Source organism: Lissotriton vulgaris, chromosome 1_1 (assembly GCF_964263255.1).
Source record: "Lissotriton vulgaris chromosome 1_1, aLisVul1.2, whole genome shotgun sequence".
Classification (NCBI taxonomy): domain Eukaryota; kingdom Metazoa; phylum Chordata; class Amphibia; order Caudata; family Salamandridae; genus Lissotriton; species Lissotriton vulgaris.
This window is the reverse complement of record NC_141685.1, coordinates 435,088,406-435,114,022: the sequence shown is the minus strand read 5'-3', so window position 1 is coordinate 435,114,022 and position 25,617 is coordinate 435,088,406. Positions and strand designations below refer to the sequence as shown.

The window sequence follows — 25,617 nt, the reverse complement described above, 5'->3', positions numbered from 1 at the left end:
TGTTCCTGATCAATACAGCACCCACTATCCCAGTGGTTTATATCTTTCCCAAAATACATAAAGATTCTGCTAATCCCCCGAACGATCCATTGTCTCAGAATACAACTCTGTTCTTAAACAACTTACGCCTTGTGTAGATTTCTTTATAAGACCTTTTGCTGTTAATAACCTCACATACTTTAGGGACACCACAGCTGTGATTACCATTATTGAGAAACAACAATTTCACTCAGAGGAAGAGCTTCTGGTTAGTATGGACATAGAAAGTGTGTATACTAATATACCTCAACAAGATATACTGAGACTACTTAATGAACTCATAGATTCGAGACCTCAGCCACATAATGTACCGACAACATTTATTATGGAATGTATAGAAGTATCATTGTGTAAAAATTTATTTCTATTTGAAAATTATTTTTATCAACAACTCAAAGGTGTAGTGATGGGAGCCGTTTTTGCCCCGGACATTGAGAGCATGTTTTGACCACCAAAACATGGAATGTACCACCAATTCATATTGAGATAATGTTACTAAATGGATGAGATACATTGATGATGTATTGATGATATGGAGAGGTGACCGTGAAAGTTTACTGACAGTCCATACATGGATCAATTTATTAAACCAGAATCTTAAATTCACGATGGAATTTAATAAACATCAAAGGAATGTTTTTGACATTACAGTAAAGGTAGATGGAAATAATCTACTTTATACAACACTATTCACTAAACCAAAAGCAAGAAACACATTACTCAAATACAACAGTCATTATCCACAGGCAATTTTTGTGTTTACACAGAAATTGCTCCAAAAAGAAAGATTACTTTCTTGAGGCACGGAAACTGAAAGAAAAATTAAAAGCTTGTGGGTATCTATCTAAATGTCTAAAGTCTAAAAAAATCACTTAAACGAGCGTTGTATAATAAGAGAGGAGCTCTCCTAGAAGTAGGAAGACGACCAAGTGAATCCCGATTAGTGTGTGTTTCTAAATTTGGAACCCTCTTGAACAGGATTACAAAAATTATCAACAAACACTGGACCCTTTTTAAAAGGTTTCCAGAATTTAAATAGAATCCTCTTTTTGCGTTGAAAAAAGGATCCACTCTTAGAGATTCTTTGGTCCATTCCTATGATATACGCAATACAGCAATAGTTGAGAAAATGGTTCAACTATCACTGGTGATTGGCATTTCAAATGTAATAATTGTGCAGCTTGCAATACAACAAAGATGACGAAGATCTTTACCATCAATGGCCAACAATTTACACCTAAACATTTTTCAAATTGTAAGACAAGTAATGTGGTCTACTTTATTCACTGGCCTTGTGGTCTTATTTATATAGGCAAAACGACTCAACAGATTAAGAAATAAATATTGCAACATCAAACCCAAATACGGTGTAACATGGTGGAAAATGCCCCTATGGTTGAACATTACACCAAATCAAAACACTCTGAGAAAGATATGTTTTGGTGAGTCATTGATGTAGTGAAACCCTGCAAGAGAATGTCAACTATTGATCATGTTTTAACAATGAAAGAGAATCGCTGGATTTACAAAAGTGTTAATGTGACCAAAGGCCTGAATTTAGCTGTATAATGGCAAAAACTAGCTTCTATGGACTAAACATCCCACAGAGTAAATGTTAACATCATTAACTTTCTGTTCAATTGCCCAAATTGTTGAAATCTTACATCTTTAATGTTTAATATTGATGATTATTGAATTCATGCCTATAACTTTGTTGGTGCTTGTGTGAATGTTTTTCAACTATGTTCACTGTTGGGTTTGGAATTATCATTAATTCATCAGCAATGAACAATTATCCATAACACTGTTTGAATGTGTGCTTGGTAAAAATTAAATTGAAGACGCTGATTTCAATGTGTTTATATACAGAATTGATATATTGATTTCCAAATGTTTTTTATTTTCGATACTTAATCTATGCTAATATATGAATTAAGACCCCTTTGGCTGTCTTTTTGTGTTTAAATAGACAAGTAATTGACTAACAACATGCATGTAATAAATTCTTCTTTTTTCCTTTCTGTGCTTTACTAAATCATTAACAATGAATCACATGTATTTGAAAACAGTTTTTTCTTGTAATTAAATAGTATTATCGGAATTCTTTTATGTAGACCCTCTGAATTAAACAATTTCATTATAAATGTCTACAAAAAGAGTATATACACATTGCTGATTGATTTCTTCACTTTTTTAGTTTATCAATTGATTTATAAAATTCATATAATTGAGGCGATTAGTTTGGCACTCATAAATAATATTGATACATTATGTTCTATTATTTTGTAATAAAATCCCTTGTAGGCACTTTTACCTGACAATATTTTGTTACCCAAGCTTTCAAGGGTATATCCGGTTGCCCAATCAATATATTAACTTTCTAAATGTGGCATTTTCAGACTTCCAATTTAAAATTCGACACCATAAACTGTGATTTTAAATTGTGAGTCCAAAGCCCAGACTCCAAATCTCTATATTTTTCCATTTGGAAATTACATTTAAAAGATGTTTTAAGGCAATCCCAATGTTAACCTATTGGAGAGATAGCCCTCGCAGTAGTAAAAAAACAAATTTAGCAGTTTATCACAACCAGGGCATGTGAAACTCAAAAGTACATGTCTTACCTTTACATACACTGTACCCTGCAGCCTGTCCATACTGTTGCCTAGGGCTTACCTTAGGGGTGACTTATATGAAATAAAATGGAAGGTTTGGACCTGGCAAGTAGGTGGACGTCAGGGGAAGCCACACCAAGGATCCCAAGTCTAGCATATGCGTTTTGTCATTTACATCAAAGCTCGGTAACACTGGGTACAGTATGTTAACTTGTTTAAACTTCTTCTTCATCAGGGTATAGGCATGCCTGGTTGCCTGTGCAGAATGAGTGAACAGTGCCAGCGATGATCTTTGATATGTCAGGTCTTTTTTTCCCAGGCCAGGTCCCATTGGGAATAATTAAAGATCCACATGGTTATAGGTCGAGGCGGAAGAGGGCCTGTGAACAAGTTCCGAAAGTGTCCCCCATGCCCGGTTTAAACTGATACAATTTCATTGCTTGGACAAAACTTACATGGCACCATGCAAAATTTGAGGTATCTATCCTGGTAACCCATCTGGTAGATGTGGGATGTACCGCTGATTTTCTACACATGACATGTTTCCCTGCAGTTGCTAGACTGCTGGGAAGGGGTGAGGTAGGAATTGGAAGGCTGTGTTAATCTGTGCCTCCTGGGATTACAGCCATATCGGAAACACTTTAAATGACAGTAATTCACTGGATGATGCCCAAGGCTTCAGAAATAAAAACTTGGTAGGTGGACTTCTTAGAATGGGTGATTACCAATGAGCAACATATGAAGCCTGCCCATAGGGATGTTGGGATGGTGAAAGATTTGATCAATTGGGGGATATGATTACACCCAATAACATACCAACTTGACTGGAAACAGCCACACTGCTAGAATGAACAGGAACAGCAGAATGTGTGTGAGAGTGTGGAAAAAAGGAACTGACTTACTATAGAAGGTAAATGTCATAATAAAATTATGTATGTGGGTTGGGGAGTAGTAGTGGCTCATGTGAAACTGGTTAATTGACTTTTGTATGTTTGAAAACAATAAAAACATATTGCAAAAAAATGTAAATAGCAGAATGGCTGAGTTGTGTAATTAGTGTACTAATGTGATTGAGAATGTCAATGGTTTGCTCAGCTGCTCCACTTTAATGCAGCTGAGTCCTTGCCGTGTGTTACTGTCACATTGCCCATGTATTTATGCTTTGCAACGTCAGGGAGGTCCTGTTGAATCAGCCTGCATCTTTCTTACGCATTGACATGTCGCTGCAGCAGTAAAGCCACCTGCTTCTCTTCAAAACTGGCCACCAGGATTAACAGTGCTCCGATCAGACCCACATTGGCCCTCGCCCTCCTCGGGTCCAGTAACTCATGGTGTTATTCTCTGCCTTGAGGCTCCAAGAGGCTCAGGCACGCTGTGTCTGATCTCCTGACACTGCTCCTTCTGCTCAGCCCGGAGTCCACTACTCCCACAAGCACTCCAGTATGGGCTTTGCTCGTCTTCTTCTTGATTGCGAGATCAAACTAGGCCCCCGCGGCTTCCCAAAGGGTCCCCACCAGTAGTGTGGCTCACTGGTTAGAGGCGGCAGACCCGAGAGCAGAGGACGGCCCGGGACCAGGGTTCGATTCCCGGCGCGGCAGGTTTCTGGACCAGGGTCAGCGGACTCGATAATTCTCTCGCCTCGGTGCCCACTCTGATCAGCAATCACACTCTGCAACTCTGGGCATTAGCTTGCCTCATCTTCACTAACGGCCCCACCAGACCGCCGGGGATGCCTGGTCTCACCCTGGAGATACCCATTAAGGGACCATCTCTCAGGGAAGCCAGGAAGGGTTTCGCAGCGGTCGAAGCGCCTTGGGACCCTACGGGTAAGTAGTGCGCTATATAAATGCCTATACATTTACATTACATTTACATTTACACCGCACCGGCCCAGCTGCAGAGGCAATTCACAGACCCATTTTGGCCTCGACTAGGCCCCTCTAACAATAGTGGATTTTTTGGCCTTACACAACATGTACAGCAGTCTTTTCCCAGCCCATCCACACTTGTAACAGCTATACAAAATGTGTGTTTCTGTGTCTGTTGGTTATCTCCGCTCAGTCTTAAAGATTTTCTTGGATTTATGATTCCGACTGCTCGAGCTTGGAACTATACGGCCATCTTGGGCTGTGGCTCTCTAGCACCCGCTGCTATTTTTTTTAAAGTTGAATACATTTTCAAGCATTTCCTTGTAGTTTACCATAGGGAGATTTTCTTCCTGGTAGCAGAGATCTTGGCTGTAGTGTCCTGCGAGACACGTTCTAGTGTCACGCAGGAAGTTGTAATGCCAGCCACTCCCTCGAGGGCTGGGCACACTGCACCCCCACACCCATCCATCATGGGTGTCACGAGTGACGTGATCCCGCTAATAAAAGTGCCCGGGTGCACGTGCTCGTGGCCAGTTACTAATATACCGACCATGGTGTCCGTGTCCATCATTGCCGCGATGTGTGCCTGAGGCCCAACATTACACTGGCAATGAGCGGGTCTGTCCCCGCGTGTACAGCGTTTGTCTCTCCGGTGTGCCCCGAGGAGAAATGTAGACTGGGGCACCTCTGCACCACCACGTCTGTACGGTTTGCCACTGCGGCCGCCGACCTGCACACGCCGGTGAACAACCTTTACAATGAAACTTTTACAACGCACTACCATTACAACGCAACCATTACAACGCAAACCATTACAATGCATTGCGCTGGGGGGCGCTCTAGGATAGGGAATACGTTTAATTTACTATCCAACACCTTCCCTAGTGTCCATGGGGACTGGAGTTGGAATAGTAAATTAAACTTTTCACTATCCAGCGCCCCAAAGCGCTATGCGTTGTAAAGGTTTGCGATGTAAAAACCGCGTTGTAAAGGCATGCGTGGTAAAAGTATGCGTTGTAACTTCATACATCCGCACACGCCTAACCTGGGAGACACGCTGAAGGATCGTGGAATTACTCCCCGCAGCCACGGAATCACTGATGCTGGGCGCAACCAAATTGGACAGCAGTAGACTGGGCATGCACGGCGAGCCCGACTTGCTATCACCGCAGTAAGCACTAACTCGGTCCCACACCAGGTAGCAGCCCCAACCCTGGTAAAAAGGGGGGGGGGGCGGAAAGGGATTGCTGCAGCAGCCAGACCCTCCCACCAACAGTCTGCTCTCACCCCCTAGCGCGGTTCAGCGAGCGCTGCGGCACGGAACTAGGAGCCAATGCTGACTGCATAGTCGACTGGCAGGTATCCAGCTGGAGAGGAAGCTAAGGTGAAGCGACAGCGCCGCGCTCTGGTCTACGGCCCTTACCCGGTAATGTGCAGAGAGCCTGCGCCACCCACCGCCAGCTGCCCCAGTGCGGAGCTGCCGTAACGGAAACATGGCCCTCCAGGTCTTCAAGCCCGGCTCCAGCAGTGGTAACCCAGCCTGAAAGTCAGCAAAATTCTATCGGCCAGCGGGAAGCGCCCTTGATGCCGCCCCGCTTCGTTGCATCCGAATGCGGCCCATCAGTGAAGAGGCCTGCTGACACATCTGACACCCGGTAGAAGACTATGGCGGCCGGAGCAGAGGACGCAGCGCCACCATCGGTCGCCAGAAAGCACAGCATTATCCTCCATCACCACACAGTCAGGGCATAGTGAAGCAGAGCCGCACCGCTGCCCAGAAAGAGAGAAAGTGGTTCGGCTTCACGAGGGAAACTGCCCCGCACACACAGGCACACACGCCATCCAGGCGGAAGTGGGCAGTATGATACGCGTCCAAGTGAAGTGGTAGAAAGCCAACACTTACCGGAGCCCCTCCATGCGGCTGCCCCGACAGGGGCTAAGGAAATGACCTCCCCAGCATGTCGTACCTCACCGGCATGATCAGCCTAAACAAAAATGCAGCCTCAGAGAGGAGAGCGCCAGCACCACCTGTCTGCCAGTGGCAGAACGGCAGGTGGCACAAGGAGCACGGAGGAGCTCCTCCAGAGACTTCTGTAGCCTTAGAAGAGCAGACTCAGGTCCAGCACCATGCAGCAGTCGCATGCCTGCACAGCACCTGCAAAGCACCGCTCCACCTGGTGGTCAAACGCCACACCAGCACCCCTGCTCAGCGAGAGTGCTGCTTGAAGCGACCCCGGTCCAGAGCCCAGGAGTTCGACCGCCCCCAGCCATCCAGGGCAAACATGCAGCGCCACTGTGAATAGAACGACCTGGTCCACCTACTCCACAAGAGCAAGATGATAGAAGGCGTCCCCACCTGCTCAGGCCCTCACTTCCTCTAGGCCACAGTTCCCCACAAGAGGGGTTGACGCCTGCCCTTGCGCATGACCGCCCAATCTGCAATTATCCGAGCTGCACACCACGGCCGGCTGAAGTCCGGCACCAAGTCAGCCCGCCGCCCAAAACCGGCACACTTCAGACAATAGAAGCCCACAGTTCCCAGGTAAAGACTGCCTGCTCACGCCCAGTAACAGATGGACACAACAAAACGTGGCCTCCGAGAAGAAGGCCCATCAAGTGCCCTCCCCCACACCCTGCAAGTTTGAACAGCCAAGATGGCTGTGGAGACAGCGAAGTCTCCAGGGGAATGCCACACTCGAGCCCCAAGCTGCACCAGCATGAACCGGCATCATTTAGGCTAGAGCACCGCCTGCCATCTCTGCAGAGTACGGGGAGAGTCAGACAAACCCCGCAAGGAACTGCAAGAAACTCAAGCTGCCATGCCTAAGGCAGCCCCACTAGCAAGTGTGGAAGACCAGCCAGACAGCAACGTCTCAAGGTAACTACCCCACTACAAGCACAAGAAAGACTGGTTCAGAGCACGTGCCACACGTGGCTGCACAACGCCACCACCGGTGAAGAGGTCTTATCACCCGCTCCTACTGGTGAATAGGCACACCCGGCAACCACCCCACAGGCACCCCAAGTGCAGAAGAATGCGTCCAAAAACGAGACTGAGCACGCAAAGAGCACTCAAAGCCAGAAGTACCCTGATTGCACAGTCTGCATCCCGGAGACATTTCCGCAAAGAAGCACTGCTGAATGCAGGTAGGAGAGCACCCACGTCTCCACCGCAAAGCCCTGCAGTAGGCCGAAGACCACCCACAGTGTCCTCCCTCACACTGCCTCAAGACGGAGTCGGCCGCGACCCAAGATCGGAAGGAGAGGAGTCGCACACTCCACGTGGCAGGCTGCCACAGCACCATGCGCTCCAACAAACAGCATGTATGTATGTATGTGTACAGCGACACAAGACCGGATGTCACGTCGCAAGCAAGGAGCACGTCACAAAGTGACCAGTCCAGACAAGCACGCCGGAGCGAAGGCAGAAGCTAGCGCCATGAGCGCGCCGCCTCGAGGTCCAAGCGCAACGCCCTAGAAGAAAAGAAGAGTGACAGCCCTGTCACCCCAAAAACCGGATGAGCACAGGTGAGCTGAACAAACCAACAAAGGGAGAAGACCGAGGACTCACAGCAAGCCAAGAGCACACCCTGCACACCAGACAGCCACCAAGGCAGACCGACGTCCCTGGATGCAGCCTCATGGGTGAACCGAACGTAATCCCCAGCAAGCACCAACCGCGTCTCATCCTAACGCTTTCCCAGGTGACCGTCCGTCCCTGAGCGTCGGCAGTCTAAGTCAATCGCATCCCTGCTCCTGTCCGCAGATGCCACGGGTGAAGATCAGCACAGAGTGTCCGTCCTCACACCGCCTCAAGATGGAGTCGGCAGTGGCCCCAAGCCAGGCAAGAGAGGATCCCCACACTCTACGTGTCAAGCCGCCACAGTCACTCCACCTCACCAAGGCGGAGGCACATGGCTGCCAGGTCCCTACGGACATCCAACACTCCCAGCAAGTCACCATCACCTGTCATCCCGAGTCACCACCTAGAAACAGCCATCAGCACCTGCGTCAAACAACACCACTCCTAGAAGATTGGCGGACTGGAGTCCTGCATCGTCGCCACACCAGCCGACAAAAGAAACCACAGACCACCTGTGAACCTGGCCTACACCGGAACTGTGGCTGCGATCGCAAGTCTTGGCCAAGACTCCTCCACCCGTGAGAGTTGTGCGTGCGACTAAGTAACGACTCCTCAGCGGTCCTGCAGCTGCCCCCAGACGGCACACAAGCGGCCCCCAGCACAGCCCTCCTACAGTCCCGCAGCAATTCTAACAGCGGGCCTCCCCAGGCGGGAGAGCGAGAAGAGACATTGCCCCACCGACAGGTTACCGGTCCCAACCAAGCAGTTCAACAGGGACAACCAGCCCAGCAACACATCCATGAACTCTCACTCGGGACTCCATCCATGTTCACAAAGCAACCCACTAAAAAGAACTGTTTAGATTTCACCACAGACCATCACTGACATCCTAATTTTGGAAGCCATGCAAGACATGTCATCGTCAGCGAACCGACGGTATGCAGAGGACATCTCCGAGCCAGCGGTCGTGTCCTGAGCCTCTCAGGTTAAAATACGGGTGACCGCCGAGAAGGTTCTGCTGCAAGCAAAGTCGCCAGCCCATGTCTGATGTCGTCCTGCCACCTGACTCGAGAGACTGATGGACCCTGTGGTATTTAGGTAGCTGTTTGTTTATCCCCACAGGTTGGACTAACACGTTGTTTTGTTCCTCAATAAAATTGTGGAGGAATGTAGTGTCCTGCGAGACACGTTATAGTGTCCAGCAGGAAGTTGTAACGCCTGCCACTTCCTTGAGGGCTGGGCACACTGCACCCCCACACACCTATCCATCACGGGTGTCACGAGTGACGTGACCCCGGTAATAAAAGCACCCGGGTGCACGTGCTCGTGGCCAGTTACTACTATACCCACCCTGGTGCCCGTGTCCATCATTGCTGTGATGCCTGAGGCCCAACATTACATTGGCCTTCGTGCAAACACTTACAAGTAGTAAGTAACTTTACACTCACATTAGGCTCCACCTCCTTAGTTCAGGGAGTGGATACATGTGAGTCCATAGTTTATAATACATTTACACTCATAAGGGGTGAATAGCCAAAAGTATTGTATTTGCTACTAAGTACAAGAGTAAATATACATTTCTAGGTGTACTCATGTGTAGGTTTACCTTTGTGAACAGTACCCGGGGTGCGTACTACAGCATAGCGAACTCATGAGCTGCACCAATTGCAGTCATATTCCAGTGGAGAGATGGACTAGTGTTGAACAGTGGCATGGTAAAAAATCATCCCCAAATGGCTAGTACTGGATAGTTTTATCTGACATGGATCATTTTGTAGTGCCTGATACAATGTTATCCTTAATTATACATAATACCTCTTTATTTATGTAAATATTTTACATGTAAAAAAAAAAATTCCTTTCCCAGAAATGCTGTTATTATCTGTTATTTCTGAGGGTAGGTTAAGGGTTCCCATCTCCACCATATCCACTGCTTAAAAAAATGCCAGTGCTTTGTACCTTTTGGATGCAATTTTCATGCTACAGTGTAAAAGGTTAAAATCCTGCCATTATTACTCAGCCTTCCATCCATAAATTGTGTCCACTGATTGGGAAAACACTTGTTTACAATGATGGACAATGACAAAGGATGAGCACATGAGTAGACGAGTAGATGCTTCTTATAAGACATTGGGTGGGGAAGAAAATAATTAAAAATCTAGGAAGCATAACAGCACAAAAATATGGCTTTTTTATTTCCATTAAGAAGGCATTAACTTGGGCCAAAACATAGCCATGCTTCTATTATTGCTGACATATAAATGAGCAGAATCAGCCACTAGGCAACTTTGATTTAGGAGGATTTTGTTTAGAGTTCCTTTAATACAAAGATAGACTTAAATCGAATATCATAGTTTGAATGTAATTTTGCACCCACAGGGGTAATAAATTCTAATGGACATAACTGGAAACAACAGAGGAGATTCGCTTTATCAACCCTGAGGAATTTTGGAATGGGTAAAAGGAGCCTGGAGGAACGAATCAACGAAGAGCTGAGATACCTAACAGATACAATAGAGGAAGAGAAAGGTGAGTGTCCTAGCACCTAGCAGTATATATTGGGTAGGTAAAATTGCTCTGGAGTTGTTCTTTATATAAGTGAAAAATATAGTTTAAGCAGGAGCTGTCAAACATTTGTATTCTTGGAAGAGATCAAATGATAGGTGTGTCCAGAGTCGAGTGTGTTCACATTTCAAGGGTTGAGAAGGTAACCATAAGTCAAACAGATGGAGGTAATTTCATGTGATTGCTTGTATTTATTATTCACATACATTAAATATGATCATTACTGGATTTAAGCCTGTGGCAGACATGCCACTTAGAGTGAAACATGTGTTGGCTGAATTGTGTATCATAATATCATAAGATTGTTACCAGAAAAAAGCAAATGGTCCTGCCAAACAAGAATCATGTAGCACGTTCTATGAGATTTCGGCTAATGTTATGTTAATTAGTTTCTGGATGCACATACTCAAAAATATAATTTTTCAACTGGAAGAGAAAAAAAATGTTGCATGTACCAAACATGGATCACAAAGGGAGTAGCTTCATTAAGGCTGAAAGAAACACAGTGAAAAAATATTTTTCAACATTTTTATAGCAATAAGTGCAAGTTGATTATGTCATCGGAGCATTACCCCTAAATACAAAAGAAAATATATAGATTTGTTCTCCAAATAATGAAGACAACATACGCAAATTTGCTATTGCACATTGACTAAAAAGATCATTCAGTATACGCTTATCTTCATGTTACTAGCATGAGCACATAAAGTGTTAAAGTTCTTTTGCTACAGCACATACAGATTATCGAGTCACTCAAAGTGCAAAAATTAATACTTGTATTACCAGCCATCAGCCATCCGGGTTTATATTTGTGTAATAAATTAATTAATTACTACCCTGTTATAAAGAACATTTCAGTGTCTCCTAATAAGATGAGCAATTTGTACTTGACATTTTTTTTAATTTATTAAATCTTTTTATTGACCGCTTCAACAGACAAGGTGTTCCAACATAATTAATATCCCATGAAGCCATGGCATGATGATACTCGTATTAAGCAGCCCTCAACAAGTACAAAGCCCCAACTAAACAGACACCCCCACCCTCTCTAAACAGAACCAAGACCAGGACACATCAAGAATGCACCCCCAAACTCTAAGTCTGGCAAGCACTTAAGGGACTACAGCGGGGTCCGACTCCCTAACCCCCTTCAGAAGGCTAGCACACGAGTCCTCTGTGTCGTCCTCAGCTCCTCATGGAGACCCCCAAAGCATCTTCCTGCATTCCCACCCTATTGTCTACCACTGTTAGCGCCCCTCCTCTGCAGTTTTCATGGGGTGCCATATTTTCTCATATTTCCGAGGACAGCCACGTGCTTTGTACACCAACTTCTCTGCCCTCATGCACCAATCCAGATTATTTTCCCACTCTTGCAGTGTGGATGGGATGGAATATCCCCACTTCCGAACAACGTGTGCCACACCCAGGGCCACATTGCAGAAGAGTAGCTTTTACATTTCTAGCATTTGCTCCCACATATACCCAGGTAATCAGTTGCGGCTTGAGCTGAATCTGCACCTCCATCACCTCTTACAGGCGTACCCTCACACTCTACCAGAGTCACCTCACTGGAGGGCACTCCCAAACTGTGTGCAGCAAGATATCCCCCTGACTCCAACCCCTCAAACGTAAGGCAGACCCTTCACTCTCCATTTTGTGCAACCGCTTCCTTGTGCGGTGCACTCTATACAGGAATTTCAGCTGCACAAGGCGGAAACCAGCTTGTATGGCCACCTCCCTTGGGTAGCGGTAGGCATTCCTACATGTGTAATCCTCCAGCCTGCCCAAGTCTCGCTCCCACCTGTCTCTTAGTGTATCCAGCGGGGGCAAACTCTGGGCTAACAGCGTGGTGTAGTAACAGCGTGGTGTGGATCAGTCAGTTAGCATGTGTATGTAGTAGGCCTGGGCGGTAAATTCCGTTCCGCTCGTGCAATTTGCGGAATTTGGGTAATTTCACGTTTTGCGGAGAACGCAGAATTGACAAAAATTCCACGATTCGCGGCTTCGCAGAATTTTTTGCTTGTTCACGCTTTCAAAATGCATGTTCATGAGATATTTCTCACCGATCACGCAAACAGCGTTTACGAACAGGTAAAAAGCATCGCGAATGGGCGGAACAAGCAATTCCGCCCATTTACGGAACTTTTGCATGCTCGTGGAGATTTTTTAATGTTTCGCAGAGCTTTGCGTAGCACGACTACGCAGATTCCACCCACCCCTAGTATGTAGGCTGGGTGCCAGCACTCAGATCTCCAGGGGTGACTCCTATGGTAGATCTGAAAAAATGGCCTAGTGCTTTCCAACTACGTGCCACATCTGCACACACTTGAGATATTGACCTCCTGACAGATCATACTCTGCCTGCAGCCTGGGAAGGGAATCAAACCCTGTCCCCTCCAGACGTCCCCCACCACTGAAATTCCCTGCAAATCCTCTGTCTGTGATTTATTTCAATCCCTCTAAGCTCCTTGAGTGTCTCCAACTCTACCAAAAGCGTCACTAGGCTAAGCCTACCCTCCCTGTCCATAAGCTGCGCTGCCAGAAAACAGCGTAAGATAGTACATAAAAATAAGCATTTGCAATGCAATCGGTCTTGTCACCATTGGCATATTATCGCACATTGCAGGGGTGTTTTACATTTTTGGGTGAAAAGTTGTTTTTATTTTTAAAGGCACACACATACAATGTAAATATTCAGCTGCTGTTGCAATCGAACAGCGCCATTCAGCTCGCCATCATGTATTGATGAAGAAAAGCCTAGGCTGCAGTCATTTCCTAACACAAGAGCAAACATGTTCAAGGAGTGCGTTTCTCTGCACAGGCAAGATGCTGTGAAGTGAAATTGGCTCACTTTACTGCTGCATGTAGTACGTACATGCAGAAGGAGTCCCAGAGATCCTCATAACTATGTCTGCATTTATTTCTATACAAGTGTTTGCTTATTTGGGCTGCTATGTGTGTTAAAGGGCAGAAAGAATGAGCGCTGCCTGAGAGAACACAGGCAGATTTACAATTACTGGTGCATCCCTGCATATCCGCAAGGATGCGTCAGTAATTGTGCTCCGCAGCTCCGCCACCCATGATGCTCCGCATTTACAATGCGGCGCACCATGGGGCAAAAACGGCACAGATGTGTCACGCATCTGTGCCGTAAAAGCGGCGCATTGCTGAAGTTGCGTCGCAAGCGCGACGCAGCTCCAGCAATGATCAGGGGGACCCTATGTGTACAATGCTGCGTCAATCCTTACGCCTGCTTCAAGCAGGCGCAGGGTTTTGATGCAGCATGGGCCCAAAAGTGACTAAGTGAAATCTTGTAGATTTCACTCAGCCACTTTTGGGAGGCGTTCCTGCGCAGGAACGCCTCCCCCTGCGATGGTACGCCTATTTTGGCGCAGGGCTTTACAACGTGACGCGGAGATGCGTCACGTTGTAAATACACCGCACAATGGTGCATCTTTTGCGCCGCCGCTGCGTCACAAAAGTGACGCAACGGCGGCTTAAAAGCTGTGCAAGGGGCTTTCTAAATCTGCCCCACAGTGCTTTAATCAAAGTATCACAGCTCTGGGCTCCCTTTAAAATTCTAATATCGCTTCCAGGGCCAGAATGGCCATTCCGGGCACCGGGCGTTTCCCCGTGGGCCGCCAGGGTGGGGGACAGTTTTGGGCCCCTGGGGTGCCATTTTTGTTACCGGGGGCTGGCGATATCGACCCCTGTAACAAAATCGGCTGAAACAGGCTCTAGCAAACTGCTCGGCTGCACCCCTCTCCTCCCCCTCAAGGGGGCCGGCCGAGCAGTTTGCCAGGGCCGGTTTCGCTTCCCAGTCTGGCCCTGATCGCTTCTGTTGTTCTAGCAGAGTATTTTATTTGCAATAAAATACTGCACAGTGTAACAGTCTGTAACTTATTTGCAGAATGAGACTATGGCAAGCAGAGTGTAATAGAGCTAACACTAAGCAGTCACTTCCTGGCTTAACTGTATCACATCTGCCTTCGCATAAGAAAATGTCGTGTCCCATTGAGTTCAAGTATAATATTTTGCTGAAACTTCAAATCGACCTTTAATTAAAAAATAAAAAATACGCCAGTTTAATATTAAGCAGCGTTTACAGTCCTGCATTAGCCTGCAGTTCTCAATTCTTGTATTTTTAAAGAAGGACTCATATTGCAGTTATTTCTTAACACTAGAGCTGTATGCTGAGACCACTTTCCGAGCTGCCGTCTGGATGACTCGCGTTGACTGTTCAAACCGCTAAAGAAGCTTTTCTTGTACATCACTTCTTTATTAGGTTTTTACAGCAACATCCACGTATCATAGACAAACGTATACAGTAGGGGCATGAACACAAAGCTGGCACAAAAGGTAGTGGAGAAGTGTGGCTCAGTGGTTAGAGTGGCAGACCCTGATGCAGAGGTCTAGCCCGGGACCAGGGTTCAATTCCCCGCCTCGGTGGGTCTTGGACTCAAAATTCCACGGACCTGATAATTCTCGCCTCGGTGCCTATTCCAATCATAGAGTCCCACTCTGCAACTCTGGCAATAGCTTGCTTAATCTCCACAACGGCCCCCACAACGCTAAGGATGCCTGGCCTTCACCCTGGGGGTGCCCAGGAGTGGATGCCTTATTATTATTATTATTATTATATAAATTTATATCGCGCTACTAAGCCCCAGGGGCATCAAGGCGCCTAACCAAAAATCTAGCAAAGGCAGAATGTGATTATTACAAATAGGCCTTGATGAACAGCCAAGTTTTGAGCGCCTTTTTAAAAAGCAACAAAGATGGTTGGGCTTTAATCTCTAGTGGGAGGGAGTTCCATAGTCTCGGGGCCACACTAGAGAATGCTCTGCTGCCCCAGCGAACTTTCCTAATTCTGGGGACCACCAGCAAATCAAGTTCAGATGATCTAAGGGTTCTACAAGGTATATGACGAGTTAACAGAGAGCCCAAAGGGCTTGAAGAATCATCCGAAAGAGCTCTAAAAGCCAAGCACAAGATCTTAAAAGAGATCCTTTGTTGTATCGGAAGCCAATGGAGGCTTTTTCTGGCCATCATGGCAGAGGATGCATTGGGTAGGGCTAAAACAAAGCGCGCAGCAGCATTCTGGACAACCTGAAGGCGCTGCGTGAGTCCCTTGTTGACACCTGCATAAAGAGCATTGCAGTAATCCAACCTTGGAACCCACTAACGCGACCACTATCTGGTTGCGTGCTTGAGGGGAAGATAGTGCACGATATTTTTCAGGATCTTGATCACTCCCCAGCACGTGGCCACTGTTCGATTAACCTGTAGGGTCATGGACAAGGAAGTATCAAACATAACGCCGAGATTTCTGGCCGATTGGGAAGGAGATGGACACATTCCCAAAGATGGAGGCCACCACTCACTCAACCAAATATCCTGGTCCTTGCCAAAGACCAGGATCTCGGTTTTATCGCCGTTCAACCGTAGGGAGTTCTGAATCATCCACTCCGAGACCGTCTGCATACAGGTCCTAAAGTTGACGGCGGAAGTGGTGACAGAGTGGGCCAGAGATACCTTGATTTGCGTGTCATCGGCGTATGAGACGACCTCCATCCCCTGCGATTTTACTAGCCTGGCTAGGGGAGCCACGTAAATGTTGAATAGGGTCAGGCTCAATGCCGACCCTTGTGGCACCCCATACTGCAAGGATTTAGCAGGGGAGAGGAACTCTCCAAGCATGACCCTCTGCTCTCTCAGATGTAGGAAAGAGTGCAGAAGGCTCAGGGCCGACCCTGCAATCCCCGCCTCCCTCAAACGAGATGTTAACGTAGAGGGAGACAGGGTATCAAACGCTGCTGTGAGGTCAAGCAATACCAACACAGTGGTTTGGCCCGAATCCACCTTCATCCTGATATTATTCACAACCATAGTCAGGGCAGATTCCGTGCTATGGGCCTTTCTGAATCCGTGCTGGGAACTATCTAAGAAGCCAGAGGAATCAATAAAGGCAGATAAATGTGCATTCAGGTGCGACTCGAGCATTTTTGCAGGGGCAGGCAGCAGGGATATAGGCCTGAAATTCTTGAGCTGTTCTGGGTCCAGGGTGGGTTTCTTCAGGAGGGGCTTCACTATTGCCTTTTTCCACAACAAGGGAAAAATGCCTTGGGCCATGGCCCCGTTCATCACTTCCAGAAGAGGCGGCAAAAGCGTGTGCCTACAAACTTTCAGAGTCTTCAGGGGGCATGGATCCAAGGGTGAGGCTGATTTTGTCCGCTCCAAGAGAGAGTGGGGGAAACTGAGAGAAGATCCGTGCCGGATCACTGGACCAGGCTTCTAGGTTGGCTAGGGTTTGGGCAGAAGAGTCCCCCAAAGTATTCCTCTGTATCTCCAGGGCAACATAGATATCCTCAATCTTTTTGTGGAAAAAGTTGGAGATATTGTTGCACAGCTCTTGCGAACTCACAACCGGATCAGGCATTTGGAGGGAGCAGAGAGAATCCACGATTTTAAAGAGTTCTCTAGCCGAGGATAGAGAGGTAGTGAGGTTCGCAAAGAACTCCTGTTTTTCTTTAATTACCCTAGCCTTATATTCTTTCAACAGGCGCTTATGCGTGTCTCTTTCTAAGGGGTCCCATGTCTTCCTCCATCTCCTCTCCTGTCTTCTGCACCTCTGTCTCAAGAGTCTCAACGGCTCTGAGAACCAGGGGGCAGAGGGGACAGGGAAAGCCAGGATGGGTTCCACAGCGGTATTCGTACAAGCGCCTTGAGACCCTTGCGGGTGAGTAGTGCGCTATACAAGTATCAATTTTTTATTTCCACTGGAAAAAGAGGAACGAGGGAAATGACCTCCTAACAGACAGCGAATAAGGACTGTATTTATGGGGATGGGAGAGGGGGGTAGTGGGGCAATGTGGATGAAAAAAGCGAGGGGTGATGCCACTGTAGATTACTGCGCGCTATTGTTCAATCCTCCATCTTCTGGAAAATCAACCACTGTCACTAAATCCGGGGGATATAGTGCTGCCTGCTGGAAGAGTGTGTGTGTGTGTGGGGGGCTAAGGTGGGCATAAACACAACTTATTTCCCTCCACCATGGATCAGCCATCCCACTTGGCTGCCATAAGCTTCCTCTTCATGATGGGACAATTAGTTTGAACACAACCCGCGATGGGCACCGGTGCCCTTCTCAACCTGTGCATGCACACTTGTGTACTAGGTCACTTGAAGGCCTCGAGCATGGGTCTACAAGTCCAGGCCTGTTGGAGACCAGGGTCGTGTAGTAACGACGCTGGAGCCAAGGTAAGTTAAAACGTTTATTTGTTGGCTACACAGTGTAGAGCAAGAAGCAGACTCCACCAGTTGCAAAGCAGCCCCAACTGATTTCAACACCAAACATTCTCAGAACACAAGATAAGAAAGAGTCATCCCGAGGCAACACAGAACGCTGGTGAGAAATGTTAAAGGGACATTCTCAAACAAGTGATGTACAAGTAATGTATTAGTTCAGATACTACATACCTTTCCTTCTCCTTATATTTAAAAAAAAAAAACACAAGTAACAATAACAGTTACACCCGAAACCTCCTGGGAATGACAGGAACCCTTGAGCTTCTTCTAAGGTCAACCTGCACATCTCAAGAACTTAAAAAATAATTTTCAACCTCTTTATCTGTACATTTCTACGGTACTAGACCACACTTTAACAATGTTGGCAAGATTCCACCAATGCCCACCTGAAACTTGAACAACATTATGACTGATTTTTACAACTTTGACAGGTTTGCTAAACTTGCTATCCCCTTACTTAACATGGATAGAAGACTTGATCTTGATCATGTCACCAACCACTAATGGGACAGTCTTAACACTCTTTTTTGATCTTACCAAGTTTTAAGCTTACCCTGAGACTCAGACATATTAAATCTCACAATCTCCATAAGTTTGTTTAAATGAGACTCTGATTTGAGCCATTTATTCATCCAACCAGGTCTGAAACTCGTGTTAGCTTTGCATCCCCTAAGTAATTCAAACCGTGAGACTCTGGTAGAAGAATGAGGAGTGGTCCTATAAAACCACACATACTGTGTAAAGATTTACCAACGTCATGGTTCCTAGACTTTGTCCACTTGATGCATTCTCCCACCACTTGGTTCATCCTCTCAACAAGGCCATTAGTTTGAGGGTGGTATAAAGAACTTTTGGCGTGTTTAATTCCGCAAAAGGCATTAAAACTTTCAACCTCCCCACTCACAAATTGAGTCCCATTGTCAAGAATATTTTGTTTAAAAAGCAGACATTAGAAGAAGCATTTGCCTCCCTCAAAAGCTTGATTTCAGACCACTTTGAGGCTTAGTCCATTGAGCACAAGGATAAATCTGAGCCCATCAGACAAATTATCAAAAGGACCCATGACATCAATGCCCATTTTGATCCAAGGTCCAGAGGGACACCCAATTGGCAGAAAAGGAGGGGACACATTCTTAAGACCCTTGTCGGCAGCACCACACACACAGCAGTTAGTAACCAACTCTTCGACTTCTCAATGCATTCTTGGCCTCCAAAGGCTTTCTCGAATGCAGCGCTAGGTGACGGTCACTCCCAAATGCCCCTCATGAGCATTTCTGATGATCTCTTGTCTTACAGTGTGAGAAGGAACAAGCTTGTTGCAAACCATCTTCAATAGACAACTCCTCCTCCTTTACAGTAAGGTTGGAGAACAGATGACAACACTTACTCCCTGGGCCAGCCATTGTGTACAAATTCACAAACTTGTTGGAGTAAAGTATCATCTTTCAAGGCATTTCTCCATTCCAATTCTGAACCTATAGATAGAATAGGCAAATCAAGAGCAGCCACAAAACAATCATAACAGTCCTCTTCACACAATTCACTGACTACATAATCACATTCATCTCTCTTTTGAGGAAAACGAGATAGGAAATCAGCTCTTCCATTCCGTCCTCCAGAAATGTGAACAACATCAAATTGGTATTGCAACAACCTGGAAACCATTCTCAAAATCCTAGGTGTGCAACACTTGTTGACCCTGGCACTGAGAATGGAAACTAATGGCGTGTGGTCTGTTGGCAACAAGAAATGTTTTCCCCAAATATACGGGTGAAACTTCTCAATGGCCTGCAGACAAGCCAGGAGCTCTTTTTCAATAACTGAATAGTGCTCTTCAGCATCTCTCGAAACCCTAGATGCAAAAGCAACAGTATCTTCACAATCACGATGTTTTTGTGTAAGAATAGCACCAAGACTAACCTGGCTTGCATCAACAGTAATGCAGCAAGAGAAGTCAGGGTCAAAGCATTTGAGAGCATTACCCTTACTCAGTAAGGACTTAATAAGATCAAAAGCTGAAACACACTGATCAGACCACATACATTTAACACCCTTTTTTAGCAGGTTGCTGATAAGTCGACCTATGGTGGCAAAATCGGTAATAAAGCGGGAATAGTATTTGCATAAACAAAGAAGGGACTTAAGACCAACCTTGTCAGTGGGGGCAGAAGCATTGACTATTGCCTGCACTAAACCTTGTCTAGGCTTAATACCCTCTTGAGTTGGTAAGTGACCCAAGATTTCAACCTCAGGACAAAATAACTTGCATTGCTCAAACTTTAAAACAAACCCTTTTTCCTCAAATCGTTTGAGGACCTTATGTAAGGTTGCATCATGTGTACAAGCATCTCTAGCAAAAATCAAAACATCATCCTGAAAAACTAGGACACCATCAATACCTTTCAACAATTCTTGCATCCCCCTCTGAAAAACAGAGGCAGCGGACGGCAAGCCAAATGGCATACAGCGGTATTGAAATGTACCAAGGGGAGAAATAAAAGCTGTAAGATGGCGTGACTCAGGATTGGAGCTGTATCTGGTGATAAACACAGGACAGATCTAATCTGGAGAAAAATGTGTCTCCTTTGATGCATGCAAACAGGTCATTAGTCTTCGGCAAAGGATTGGAATCAACCCAAATTTCCTTGTTCAGCGATATTAAATCTACACAGACCCTAAGTTTACCACACCTCTTGCGAGCCACAACTAAAGGGGACAACCATAAGGAAGATTCTGTGGGTTCAATAATTCCCTTATCACAAAGACCCTTAAGCTCTTTGTCGAGGTTATCCCTGACACTGAATGGAACTCCTCTAAGTTTGTGCTTCATAGGGATAGCATTTTCTTTGACAATAATTTTGTGTTTGAATCCATGGATCTTACCCAATTTATCACCAAAGACGGATAGAAAACAATTCTTCCATTTTTTATCATTGTCACAACAGCTAGCAATAGAGATTTGTTCCTTGGCACCCGGCCTAAGGATGATACCAAATAGGCTTTGGTGAAACCACCCAAGTATGTTGAGCTCCTTCACAGTCACATACACTTTGCCTCTTATCCTCTTTCCTTTAAACTTCATATCATCCTCTAAAAAAACCTAATAACTCTATGCTTCATATGAAACCGGCAATCGGTCAGGGGTTTGTAGGATCCTGTCGCCCTATGTTTCCTTAAACAATTGTTGGGTGATCATGGTGATCTTGGCTCCCGAATCAACTAACAATTTAAGTGTTTTGCACCCCACCTTAACTTTGACAACAGGATCAATACATTTAGAAGGATCTCCAGTCAAAGATGTGTCACAATCACCTTGACTACACACAGGATTGTCAAAGACAATTGAGACAACCTCAGTCTCAGTTTTTTTTCAGACTCAACTGCAAATTCAACCGATTTCTTTGAATTTTTTAGTTTAAGACACACATATCAAAGTTTCCTGATTTTGTACAGAAGTTGCAAATGACATTAGATACCGCCCGCCTTTGGGATGTAGAGAATTTCCACAATGAATACAAAATTAGTGTTAGAGAAGTTTGAGGTCCCAGCTCTGAATCTGTTGGAGGCGCTATTCTCAGCACGCACACTCTTTTGTTTTGGTTCGGTGACAGCAATAGCATTGACAGGCTCTAAAGACTTATCTTCAAGTTCCTTTAAAGAAACAATAGAAATTGTAATGCTTTTTGCGACCTTAATGGTTTCTTTAAGTAATGGATTACCCATTGCTAAAAGGTTTAGTCTTATTTGTTTGTCCTTACACTGACAAACAAATTCATCATGAATAAGTTGGTCCTTGAATCCTTCAAACAAAGACTTCTGCATCCAACCTCCTTAATACTGATATATAAACATCTACATCTTCCCCATCATTTTGTTTTCTTTTCAAAAACTTGTGTCGAAGCACCATAAGACCTTGATATTCATCAATGTTGTCACCTTCACCCCTTGGAATGTCTGGAACATGTTTGAATATTGATCTGCCCTCAAAACCAAAGCGTAAAAGGTGAAAGTGTAAAAGGTGAAATGTTTTTCTATCAGCGCAAAATCAGGATACTCCAATAGCACCCAAATAAGTCTCGAAGGCATCAAACCATACTTCCCATCGTACTGGTCGTTCACCAGGATTGTCAAGAAAAGATGGCTGTGGTGTAACAGCTTGCATAACTGAAGATAATAATTAAATAAGCACAAGAAAATGGGATATACAAGATGTTGGAAAGACTGATGAGGTAAGCCTGTGCGTATCAGCAAAAAAACCACCAAATAGACACGCTGTGTGATAGTATAAACATAACTTTGGCAATTAAATAATACAATTTACAGGTATTGCAGGGTAACAATAGTTGTACACGTCGGCAGAGTGTGCAGGGATAGTGCAAACACTGATGAAAACCCCCTAAAAGGCCCTGTTAACTAACAAAATCACCAAGCCGTGCACATCGGCGAAGATGCGCTGTTTAATAAGTTTTTCTGTTCTTTAAATTATTTGTTGTGAAACATTCTCAAATTTACTGACTTTTAAATATAAAGAAATATGCTATGTGTATTGGCGAAATATGCTGTGTATATCAGTGAAGTACGCTTGGAGATACACATAGTGACTGAAGAAATGTGTGAGGCGTTGCTAGGAAACTTGAAGATCAGTCTCCATACACACTTACTATGTGGAAGAGAAGTTAACTTCCAATGCGATGGCTCAGTGGCCGCACATGCACAAAGGCTAATAATGGATTATTAATGGCAGGCAGAGAGGAAGAGCGCTCCCTGAGAACAGCAATCACTGTCAAAGCTCAAGCTCAAACTCAAACGTGAAGATGGCTGCACGAGTAGACGATGAAAGTCCATGCGCATCTGGGTAGCAATGACAAGCGGAGAAGAAAAGCTTGCGCTGTGAACAGCAGTCGTTGCCAAAATTCGAGCTCATGTGTGATGGTGACTGCACGAGCAAGCAACGAAAGTCCGTGTGCAGTAAAGACCACCCAATAGGTATTAATTCAACTTAAAACCCTCCAAAAAACCAAGAAAGGTCTCCCCGGAGTTGTTGAGCATCCACGTCAGCCCAACAAATAAATCACTCTGTGTTTGTAAACGCTGGTACAACACAGCGACATGAGCAAAGACACAGATGTCACACAGAAAAAGGAGAGAACTGAAGACTTTGCGGCAAAGTTACATGATCAGGTGGATGCCAAAGAGCTTCTGGGGTTGGCAGGAAACTTAAGAAGGGCACAGACATCACCATAAGAGACAGTGTTGAGGAATGAAGCTCTGCAGCTTGAGCAATGGTAGATCGTCACCAACAATTTGTAGTGACGACGCTGGAGCCAAGGTAAGTTAAAACTTTTATTTGTAGGCTAAAACGTTGTGGAGCAAAAAGCAGACTTTACCAGTTGCAAAGCAGCCCGAACTGTTACAGATTTCAACACCAAACATTCGCAGAACACAAGACAAGAAAGAGTCATCACCAGGCAACACAGTACTCTGGTGAGGAATGTCAGATGGGCATTCTCAAACAAGTGATGTACAAGTAATGTATTCGTTCAGATACTACAGTTCGTATCACATTCGAAGCGGCATCATGTCAGTGATATTCTACATCATAAAATTAAATGCAGGCCCTCTCCTTAGCACCTCCCACCAAGATACACATGCAAGAAACTCCCCCACACCTCTTCAAATTTATACATGTGATCATTGAGTTTGTATATATTGCACACATGGGTAGCCATTACATGCAGGTCCAACAGCCATGTATCTTAGGACGGTGGTATGGCAGACTTCCAATGTGGTAGGAGTTCCACCTTCGCTGTCGCCAAAGCAGTGGATAGCCACTGTTTTACAGTGCACGACGAGTCCAGGAGAGACAATACATCATGCAGTAACACCTGTTGGCTCGTCAACAGTGCTGCATCTCCAGATTCTCCCTTCAACATGTCCTAAACCGAGTAGTCGTAGTGTGATAGGGCCTGGCAGTCCCACAAGTATGTCAGTAGGTCAAGTAACCCAACCCTTTACCCCACTCCAATGAAGCATTCCTGAGGTGTGCGTCGGTGTACCATAGTGAGATTTATTGCCCTGCACCTGTTAATGTGGACAGGCACCACCTAAACCAGAAGAGGGGCACTGGGTGGATTCTGCCTCTGCGGAGCTCTCTCCAAAAGAAACAGCTTAGATAAACTAGTGCAGAGGGTGGGAGGAGAACGGGCGTGCAACACGAAGAAATAGCTTCGACTCTGATAGTGCCCACACCGCCATGCGCTCCCCTGCTTGTACAATACATAATTACGATTCCCACTCAAAAGAAACTCAGTAGACATATTTGTGGGAAAGAACTGCTGCAGGTTTATTTCATACAACACAGGTATGACGTTATGGTGGGTCATCTTACGGGCGATCCAAAGCAGGCAGCCCCTTGCTGTCCCGCATGCCTAAGGAGCCATCTTGCAAGGCGAGTCGATGCTCTGACGGTGCAGCACATTACCCTTTCGTTATACTCCCGCCCCCCCTGTCAGGGCGGAGCGGTGTTGCACACCCCCGGTCGTTCAGGCCCCCCGACCGCCCGAAGGACTAACGGGGCGCCGTCGCGGTTTTCCGGAACCTCCTTCGGCTCCTGGTCCTTGGCTCAGGCACCCTTACTGTGCCAGGCAGAGGTACCCTTACTGTACCCTTCTGCCGCAGAGGTACCCTTACTGTCCGTCTGCTTCCAGATCGTCCTGTGCTCTGCCACAGCTCTGGAGGAGGCCCCCGTCGATGACAGAGCCCCCCCACCCCTCATGCTACTTACAACCTGCTGCTGTCAGAGCCTCTTGTATGTCTAGGAGGAAAACATCCATACCCAACCCAGACAAGTGCACCCCATCCTTCTCATAATACCCTTCGGTTCTGTCTTGTATGAGTGCATGCCTAATGAACCCCAGGCCCCTCTTCTCCATGAATTTCTGCATGGACCTGTTGACCCTCCTGCGGGACTGCTCAATTGCAACCAGCGATCTAGCGCCCCTCCACACTTTGCGAGGGACAATTTCTGACCAAAAGAGCTCGGTGGCCTCCAGCTTGTTGGTTACCGCTGCCACATCCTTCTGCATGGCCTGAATCAGGGCCCTCCTCCCCAGTGTGACCTGATCATTCCCTCTCAGGTGAATAATGAGGATATTGGGAGGACCACCCCGCCTCACCAAGCATTGTTCGAGCTTGTACTTCAGGTGACCCCATCTCATCCCAGGAACACCCAACCACAGAATTTGCATCCTCGAGAAAGCCAAGTTCCATGTCTTTGATGTCGCCCATTGTTCCAGCCCGAGAACATAGGAATGGCCCATCACCCACACGCAACAGTCAGCTGTAAAGAAAACAAGACATTGTTCAACCAACACTAAAAGAGGGAGAGGACTAGACACCGTCATGTTAACACTTTGTTTATTCGTGCACACTGCAAACTTCACCTGAAAAGACGTGATGACATATAAATACAGTGACCCGTTCACCCTTAGGCGTAGCAGTTGTTTCCAATGTTACAGATCAGTTGTTTCCAATGTTACAGATTACAAGCCGCTTTGTACAGCATAACGCCCAAGCAACCTTCCTAAGGGCGGATGTAGTGCTGGTAGCAAGAGGATGACCACCGTCCCACACTATTGAC

General features: G+C 45.9%; 1 protein-coding gene across 1 annotated transcript in view; it reads left to right on the top strand.

Moving 5' to 3' along the window:
- Positions 1-25,617, top strand: part of LOC147747312 (cytochrome P450 2J2-like) — a 307,172-nt gene that overhangs the window by 143,494 nt on the left and 138,061 nt on the right. Inside the window, exon 3 of the mRNA XM_086953059.1 lies at positions 10,485-10,634. Coding sequence (XP_086809185.1) covers positions 10,485-10,634 — 150 coding nt within the window. The remainder of the gene's footprint in view (positions 1-10,484; positions 10,635-25,617) is intronic.